At 37.8% G+C, this 9996-nt stretch overlaps 1 protein-coding gene across 1 annotated transcript; it reads right to left on the bottom strand.

The window, feature by feature from the left end:
* Nucleotides 1-7676: 7676 nt before the first annotated feature.
* Nucleotides 7677-8838, bottom strand: LOC136245981 (uncharacterized). Its single transcript, XM_066037429.1, has 2 exons — nucleotides 8603-8838; nucleotides 7677-8472 (listed from the first exon to the last, which is right to left on the bottom strand). Exons 1-2 carry the CDS (start codon nucleotides 8675-8677, stop codon nucleotides 7855-7857), a joined length of 693 nt encoding a protein of 230 aa, XP_065893501.1. The 5' UTR covers nucleotides 8678-8838; the 3' UTR covers nucleotides 7677-7854.
* Nucleotides 8839-9996: the final 1158 nt, after the last annotated feature.

Genomic DNA, 9996 nt, shown 5'->3' with positions numbered 1-9996 from the left:
TGTATCCAGCCTATTATTCCATAATTATTCCCATTCGGTATATAGTCACTTAGTTTTCAAGATGCTGCTATAAGTAGTTAGCAGACTTAGAATAGCTATCCACAGTGATAATTCAAGTGTATTTAATTATTAGTGTATTATAATATGCTGTAACTACCTTATAGCTACTAAGTTAGGTAGATAATAATGCTCAGACTTGAAGAAGATACACTGGTATAAGATGTACAAGTTTCAGAATTGCAGATAATCATGCCGTTAAATCCCTGATGCTTGCTGCAGATTATTAACATGAAGGTGCTGTCTATCTTTTTCTCTCGCGGTCCTCCATACAATGCATCCGCGGAGCCCGCTCATCCATCGGTCACTATGTTAAGACTCCCCCAATTGTGGAGCTGATTCGGGCAGAGTCTCAGTTTGCCGTGGACTAAGAAAGTCCCGGTTTGTCCAGCACAGGCCATTTATGTGCTGGGGGTGGTAGGCAAGGGCAGTCCATCAAGCCCGGGTAAAAAAAAAAAAAAAATTATTAACATGAAACGACCTGACTGCTCTATTAGAGTATTCGAGCGTTCTATTAGAGTATATCGATCTTTTAGAGGCTTTTCAGCTCCTTTCAGCCAGCACTCCTGTCAGCTTTACATCATTTGTAGTAGCTTAACTCTTTCTTCTAGGTAATCAAGAAGAGACACGCCCCCTAATTCCACCGATTATTCCCGTGTTCGTCCGATTATTCTAAAATTATCCCTGTAACCATCCTATTATTCCGGAATTATTCTCACGAAATTGGTGACCTATTATTCTCAAGATTATGCCGGCATAATAGGCGCAGGCCTAATATCAGCTATCGGAATAATCGGCTAATTTGGATATTGGTACAACACTAATCTAAAGGTTTTAAATCGAAAGGTTTTAAATTAAAATTAAAATCGAAAGGTTTTACCTCTTTGTGGTTTGCTAGTGTCATCTGGCCCTCATGAGTCTTCAAAGGGAAGCAACCGTTAGAGTAGATATTTTGGACTTCATTGAACAAGAACGACAATGCTATATTGGACAGTCAGTTAAGGGAAATTCACATAAAATTGGAGAGTTCACGCAGTATCTTCACAATCACCCAACTATTTGCTTTACTCCACTGAACATGTCCATCCTCTTGTTTTTTTACCAACTTGGGATTCCCCTTCCAAAATGTTCCACTGAATTATATAGTCACTTCATCTGTCAAGCAATATACTGACACCTTGCCAGTCTGGTCATACACTTGAAAACACTATCACTAATCTTGCAACCCTGCCAGAACCTTATAATAAGATAATAAAGCAACTGGTAAGCTATCACTTGAGGCCCTAAACAATAACAAGCTATTACATCCTGAAGACATTAAAGCAGCATTCCCAGACATGGTTGGTACAATCAGCACAACATTTTGGCCTTACAGAGAAAACAGTGACCGTTAACTTCCTCCACCTAACCGTTCAGGAATACCCAGCTTACTCTATTATTACTGACCTTCAAGGAAACAATAAGAGCTTTGTCTTCTCCATGGAAAATTCTGGAGTGATCTCATTTAAACATGTTTACCATTTATGTCATGCTTGCCAAAGATCAGAAACCTTCTTTTAAAAAATCCTCGTCGGGTGGGGATGATGAAATTGCCATCTCTAGTGCATTCCTTTGTGACCAATTAATGGTGCAAATCCATTGAAAAGGCAACTTATACAGAAACCTATCTTGGCAGTACTAGCCTATCAGCTACAGGTCTTGAGTGCCTGTGTCTCTCTTCTCATCTCATCCTCCCACAAACAGTGGGCATGGCTCAACTTGTATGACTGTTATATCCAAGACCATGGCCTTCACATTCTTCACAAATATCTTAATCACAGTGGTACTACTGTTTACACTTTATGGTTGTGCCATAGTGGCCTGACTAGATCTTCCTTCTCTTACATCAGAGATATCATCCTCAGCTGCAAAGTGCAAGGATTGTGGATAAATGGTAACCGGACAATTAGAGAGGGTGAAGAGCTCTATACAATGTTATTGCATCCCTCCTCTATGCTTACAGTTCTGGACATGGAGGATACCTGCTTATCTTCTGCTGCATCTCAAGTACTATTTCATGCAGTGAAGGAAGTCAATATGTTGATGGAACTCTGCATTCACCACAATGATATCACTGATGATGTAGCTGGTGATATTGTTAATACTTTAAGCACGAATAAATCTCTAGTAAAACTGGGGATGAGAGGCAACACCATTAGTGGAGAAGCCACCCCATTAGTGGAGAAGCCATTCTATGTATCCTTCAATCACTGAGAGGTAACAACACACTACAAATGCTAGCTATTCCTAGTTTCCATCCTGGCAGTACAGGAAATCAACAAACACCAAAGGAGTCAAGGAAACTTAGTCGTTCGCTGGTGGTAACTTTATTATTTGACTTTTATTATACTGCAGTTTGCAAATTTATCTCCTGTTTAGCTTAAGTGAAAGCCTTTTTAAAATCCACCATCACAACACCACGTTCCACCGGAACCAGCACCAAACCAAAAACAGAAATTTGTCATGATCTAGGAGTTATATTATCATTAAATTTCTAAATTATCACCATATTCTCAGTAAAGTATATAAAGTACTAGGCTTATGTACTTCAATGTACCCTTTCCAATAGCATTAACATCAACTGTGAAAAGCAACTATATATATTTCTCTCATCTGGTCACAATTAATGTTTTCTTCAGTTTTATGGAAACCTTATCTCATCAAGCATATCCAATTATTCATAAAACGTTTACACCAGTGAATATACAGAACCTGTCAAAGCTATGTACATTCTTGACATTAACAATATCATTTCAATTTTTATTACCAGTTTGAAATTCCCTACCATATTATAAAGACCATAATACACTTCACCCACTTGCCAAGCAACTAGAAAATTACAACATATAAGAAAATCAGATAATAAGCTGCTATTTTTATTTTTATAGATTACCATGCCTCTAGAATGCATTAATAATTATGTGCTTTAAACCATAATTTTGTGCGTTTAAATAAAATGGTGCAGCCAAGATCATAATATTACTATGTGAGCTACTATGTGAGCTCAGGGATTTGCTAGTGTAGTTCCCAGCCCTGTTTTAAACTAGGCACCGGCCGATTATGCCGGCATAATTTAAAGTATAATAGGTGACCAAAAGCATCAAGCATAATGCCAGCATAATAGGCGGACGATATTTGAAATTTTAATTAAAATGCGCAATACGCGCGCCTGAAAGAAAGCAAATATTCACTGCCAATAGTATTATTCGTGCATTTCATATTTAAAAACACGTAATATAACTTATTAAACCGTTTCTTTGTTGGTTATTCACACTTTGCAGAAATAAGATCGAGATACCCTAATAGAGCAGTCACTTACTCTAATACAGCAGTCAGGAAAGGCTGATATACTCTAATAAAACAGTCAGTTCTAGAGCATAATCTTGATTTTGAAAGCATAATTTTGAGCATAATAGGCCTAATTTTTGAGCAATGCTCAAAAGCATAATAGGTAAAATTTTGGGCGGCATAATAGGCCGGAGCCTATTTTAAACTGAGTAGCTAGTCCTTTGCCAACAGTCAAGTCCTATCTAGTCCTAAGTCCATTCAGTTGACAACTTACATAGCTATGTAGTACTGATGGTGCTGTGATGTTATTGTTGTATATCTCTCTGTCTGTACATTTCCACCAAATTTTGGTTTATTTGAAGTCAATATGTTGGTAATTTCGTTATATATTAACCATGAAATTCTATTAAGTTATAACTGTCCTGTAATATATACCACTTTAGCATGGGCATTAAAAGGCACTGCTTGAAGTTTAACATTGTCCAGGCAATATCATGGGAACACAGTTTGCTCATAGCTTTGATGCCCAACCATTTCAAAGATGCGATATGTTTTGACTCATTATGCTGAGCGACACAAGCATTTAATTATGGTTTTGGGTTTCATACAGGTTAGGCTAGGCTCAGTGTAGTTGCTAAGTTTCAATTAGTTAAAGCCATCTATAGTTAATTTTATGTTTCAGATCCCCCTGCCTGCATCACTATGTTCCACTGCCTAAATTTAGTAATTATTATCGTATATTTAATGTAAATGAGCTTACTTACATCGCTAGGCATAGAAAGATGGGACTAGTCTTGATGTCAGGAGAAGGACTTAATTAATCAACCTTTTCACTTCTCAATAAGTTAAGATAAAGATTTAAAGATCAAAATACTCTAATAGAGCATTCAGCTAACTCTAATAAATAATCAGGTACATGTAAGACTGTAATGAACTATGAATAATGAGCCACCCTCCAACATTGGTTAAGGCTAACTTGCTAGTCTGAAACAAAATTAACAATACTAAACAGCAAGTTGATCAGTAAAATAATCATTCGGACAATGCCTGGTATGGATGCACTGAGTGATATGACATATTGCTACCTGCCACATGCCAGCCATAGTTGAGCAGACCATGGAACACCACAAAGAGGACAACTAGATTTAAATAGGTGAGTAATCTATAGTCCTAACTGCTTAACTTATTATATTAACTTCCTCCCAATAGCAAAGTTAGTATGCTTAATATAGTACAAATGCTAACACCAAAAAATTCATTATTTTTATTTTTCCTGAGCTTGATGGATTGTCCTTGCCTACCAGCCCAGCACAAAAAACAGCACATGTTGGGCAGCTGAAAGTGAAAGTGAGAAGTAGAGTAATGCTGCCAGAATGTAACTCAGACAAGACAGGATCCCACAATTGTAATTTTTCTGGCACTGTGTGTGAAGCATAATGATGTATGAATAATCTTCCAATGGATATTGGCCCATGCTAGTAAAACCACTATCGATCATTAGATATGATGTATAAAAGGAACAGGGTGAATGCTCTGTAATTCTTTACTTCCTATCAGGTGAGTGTGCCTATAAAGTGATATATATATATTATATGCACATATAATGTTACAAATACGAACATTTCTGCTGTATAATGTACATGCATGTACCAGTGATTTTATCCCCCATAGCCATTGGTTTACATTGTTCAAATATGCATGGTTTCAAATAAAGATTTTGATCTTTAAAAAACAATAGTGAACTGAACAGTTTATTGCACTCCAAAGTTATGATTGTTTCAGTTTATTAGTACTAGTAATAGCATGGGTAGCAGTGAAATTTGGGATAAATATCACGAGTGTTGTATTGGAAATGGAGATAAATTTCACGAGGCGAAGCCGAGTGAAATTTACCATTTCCAATACAACAAGAGTGGTATTTATCCCAAAATTTCACTGCTACCCATGCTATTCCCAGTTAATACCATACTCGCTGCATATACGCATGCTGTACATTAGCGTTGCCATGTACGCAATTTGTCACTATGTACTAAACATGTGTCAACACTAATTGTTAACATAAATTCTAGCCAATGAAATTGCAATTACAGCTTTTTCACTGCTACCAGTGAAATACGGGATAAATTTCACTGCTACTATTGAGACTTTTGTATGGACAGTGAAACAGGTATGGTATTATGCCTTGAATTTATCCATTCTTGGGGTTTAGTTAATAATTATACCATGGCCGTGAGGGATTTTGCTGATACATACACTTGAAACAGGCTCGAGGGCCAAGGTGCTTATACCCAATGCAGTCATGGTGTAAGAGCTATATATATGTGTATCAGCGGCGGCGGAAGTAGTTGATATGAGGGGGGGCTGGGCTGACCCAGACTTATTTCTATAGTTTGGTAAGGTGAGACCAAAAAAAAAAAAAAAAAAGGTCGCAACCAACTGACAAGAGCTTTCCACCTCACCAGCTACCATTCCTAGCTGATAAACTACATAAAAATCCTTTCATAGCTCGCTACACACTGACTACTTTATTAGAGTGACTGCTCTATTAGAGTATCTCGATCTTTATCACGGTTTTCAGCCCCACTCCAAGAAAGATAATTTCGGTGTGATATCATTCTGAGGGGGGGCTAAGCCCCCCTCAGCAGACCGAAGGGGGGCTTTAGCCCCCTAGCCCCCCCCTTTCCGCCGCCTATGATGTGTATGTATGTATGTATGTATGTATGTAATTATGTATGTATGTATGTATGTATGTATGTATGTATGTATGTATGTATGTATGTATGTATGTATGTATGTATGTATGTATGTATGTATGTATGTATGTATGTATGTACGTACGTACATACGTACGTACGTACGTATGTATGTATGTACTAGATAAAGTACTGCCGCGAGTGCTATATGGGAAATATAGCACGAGGCAAAGCCGAGTGCCATATTTCGTCTCGAGACCACTTTTTGAGTGCTATATCCCGTACAGCACGAGTGAAAGGCAGTGCTTTATCTGGTATAGAGAAATATCAACTTGAGATACAAGACACACGAAACAATTAGAAACTCACAGAGTAGTGTTATCATCGGTACAATAGGCATTGCAACTGTGTTGCACTGTGCTGTGCCTGCATTAGTCGTTTTGTGAGTCTAATCTGTCTTCTCAACAACTAAAAGTTTACGATTGTGGTACTGTAATAAGCACATTTCCGTGATATTCCTAGGACTTGTCTGTTTATGTGAACAAATCGTAGTAAGAACGTTCACTGCTGCTGACCACAAGCAACCATCATCAAAATCTTCAAGTGTGTCTATAAATTAAATCCAGTGGTTCTCCTCTTACTGGTTGGGCTGACTGGTCAGCCAGCACAGTACAGGCTATCAGCCTATACTGGCTTGGTTGATTTAGTTGTACTGGCCAGAATGAGTGATTACTCACTAATAGTAGGCTATTAGCCTGCAAAATAGAATTAGTCTGCAAAATACACCTGGCAGTTCTATAACTACCTGATATAAAACTGTGGTCTATTAAAGTGTTCCATAACTGCCCAATATAATAGAACACTTTACACACCTTAAGTAGCTAAAGTCTAAGTAGCTAAAGTCTTTGAGCAGGTTGTAGGACCAGGTGTCCTACAGACCTTCAGCACTTGTGCTGTAAAGTATTATAAATAAACTAGTGTCCATTTGGTTCTACTTGGGGTACTTAGAGATAATGAGTTACTCTCTAGAATTCCTATGAATATAAATACATGAAAATAACAAGGAGAAAACATCCTGACCACCTGGTAGACTCTTGTAAGCGTTTGAGCGTAACTTGATGGCTGCAGGTTCGAGGCTACCTAGGTCCAGTTATAGATTTTTTCTCCTTTCTTCAACTTTTCAAACACACCTTAAGTAGCTAAAGTCTAAGTAGCTAAGGTCTTTGAGCAGGCTGTAGGACCAGGTGCCCTACAGACCTTCAGCATTAATAAAATAAATAAAAACTTGTGCTTGTACGAACACTTTTTTGTTTTGATCCTCCCACGCAAAGTTCTATATATATCTGGTCTGGACACACTCTATTCCTCCTTGCCAGTGGTCCTGTCCAATAATGTCAAAAATCTTTTGCACTCTCTTACTATAATTGCATGGGCACAATAACATTAATAATCATTTGTGAACTTGTATCAGTGCCTTCCATATGTTAAACTTGTGGCGGCTCTTTTTATCAATGCTTGTATGCACAACTGACTTCATCTTGGAGTCACCATTTATAAAATGATAGCTATCCACTATAATAATATTTTACTGGATAAAGCAACACTTTTATGAGACAAATTTTAAATGAAATTCTATCTATGAGTTATTGAGGACTCACATACTATATACTGTGCATATGTATTTTCAATGATCAATGCAACAAGTAACAGAGAAGGTTATTCTCCTACAACAAATTCTACATGTTCCACACTACACACTATATAGTCAATAATAGTTCTAGTCCAGGTAGATATCTACTACAATGTATTTAATACGATACTTTTCCAAAGGACTATGGCGGTACATGTCAAGATACAATCCCTTGGTGAGGTCTAGGAGACGTTGATAGTTAGCAATATTAGTATATCCTTCATCATGTTCTGTGTGACAGGATCCCCATTTCTCTGTTGGTCTGATATGAATGTTTATCTCACCAGAGTAACGTCGAGAAGCCACTAGTGGGCCACTTCCTCCAGCAATATTCTGAAGTATTCCAGTACTAATGTCAGCTTCTTCAAGGCGACATGGTGAGGTATTGGGATAATTATGTTTATCTTGAACTATAAATCCTACAAAAGAAGCTCCATCACTTATTCCTATTTGTAGATCATGATCACCACTGTTAGCAACTTGAGTATCCATAGCAATAGTGATTGTAATGGCAACGCTATCAGTAGATGATAGGACATTAGGAGGTACCAGTTGCTGTCGTAACATTTGTTCAAATTGTACACCAGAGGGAAACTCAATATATTGAGAATGAAGGGCATGTGGTGTGGTTAATATGGCATGATCATGTATCCATTTTGGAGTCATCAGTTGATGGTAGGGTAGGATGGTGTGTACCTCCTGAACCTGATGGTGAGAATAGGAACATTCATGTAGTTACTGTGCTATGACATTAAGTTGCAGCAGCAAGCAGCAGCAGCAAGCAGCAGCAGCAGCAAAAACATATAAATTACACACTAAAGTAATTATTACTAACATTGTTGTTAGCTTTCGCTCCACCAGGCAGACAAGTTGTTCCCAATAACACAAGGAGACCTACTAGTACTAACATAGTGTAAAGTGACTAGCAATTGATAACAGTTGATATGACTGAATTGGATGAAAGTAGTAACTGATGATCAAGTGTATAACTTGGTTAGTTTTATATGATGTTTACTGTTTGTGCTGGTCATATGACAAAGGTATGTAGTAGGAGTTAATTGAGTACCTTATTTGGTGTGGTTGGTTTGCATTTGGTTTCTAGCATGTGACTGACAATGACCATTGGAAACCAGAACCGGAAAGTGGAAATGGAAAAATGGAAATGATCAAATCATTATATAAATGTACCCCTGTCGTAACTTGACAATAACTTTATTAACTTTAAGACAGCAGCATACAACAACTGAACAAGTACAACTACTACACAGTATTTATACACACAAATAAAACCATAAAACCACAGGTACAGAACAATGGATAATTAAACAGTACAAAACACACATGAGAAAATAAGTACAAGGGCAATTAATTACAAAACCAAAGGAGGGAAAACAGGTTACACAAAAACATACGAATATATTTAACTAAGTACAAAAACATGTGAATAAGATTAAGAAAGTCTGTACAAACAATGCATCTAATCACTAAGGAATGTCACTAATTACTACAGTCTGTCACATTCCTTCCCATTTAAGATACTGCATATCACTTGGGAGGGTAGGTCAATCTGTCTGGAGCAGTTCTGACTCTCGTAGATCGACGTAATGGTGTAGGTAGCTCTGAATTGGCTTGTTGTGCAGTAGTGGTAGTAGTGGGTGATTGAAATGGAATAAAGTCATCAATCACATCAGGAACAGTAGCATAATGATCAGTAATGTCAGTTTTCCTCAGGTGATCAATGTGACGTTTGAAATAACGCCCATCTGACAACTTCACTATGTAGGAAAGTGGTCCCTTAGTGTTGACAATTGTACCAAACAACCACTCAGGCCCTGTTGAGAAGTTACGTACTAAAACATTAGAGCCAATCTTCAAAGTTCGAGGCTTGCTCTTCTTGTCATGCTGCACTTTCTGGGCGAGCTGTTTACTTCTGATTTTGCTTGCCAGGTTAGGTAACATAAAATCAAAATGTGAACGTGGACGGCGTTCTAGTAACAGTTCAGCAGGAGATATCCCAGTAGTTGAGTGAGGTGTCATACGGTACTTAAACAGAAATCTAGATACACGGGTTGACAAAGATTCTCGAGGATCTGCTCGCTTCATGGCTTCTTTAAAAGTCTGCACAGCTCTCTCCGCCAAACCATTGCTAGCTGGGTGGTATGGAGCACTCTTGACATGCTTAATGCCATTCTTAGAGCAGAAATCCTGGAATTCAACATTAGTAAAAAC

The sequence above is a fragment of the Dysidea avara genome, chromosome 15 (assembly GCF_963678975.1).
Source record: "Dysidea avara chromosome 15, odDysAvar1.4, whole genome shotgun sequence".
In the NCBI taxonomy this organism is placed as follows: domain Eukaryota; kingdom Metazoa; phylum Porifera; class Demospongiae; order Dictyoceratida; family Dysideidae; genus Dysidea; species Dysidea avara.
Note: the sequence above shows the minus strand (reverse complement) of the source record. Positions and strands in the feature narration are given on the sequence as shown.

What these genes read in the sequence shown, in the direction of transcription:
- LOC136245981 (XM_066037429.1), bottom strand. Translation starts at nt 8,677, where the DNA reads ATGTTAGTACTAGTAGGTCTCCTTGTGTTATTGGGAACAACTTGTCTG. An exon ending in GAGCGAAAGCTAACAACAAT is followed by an intron (nt 8,473 to 8,602) that starts GTTAGTAATAAT and finishes TCTCACCATCAG; the next exon opens with GTTCAGGAGGTACACACCAT.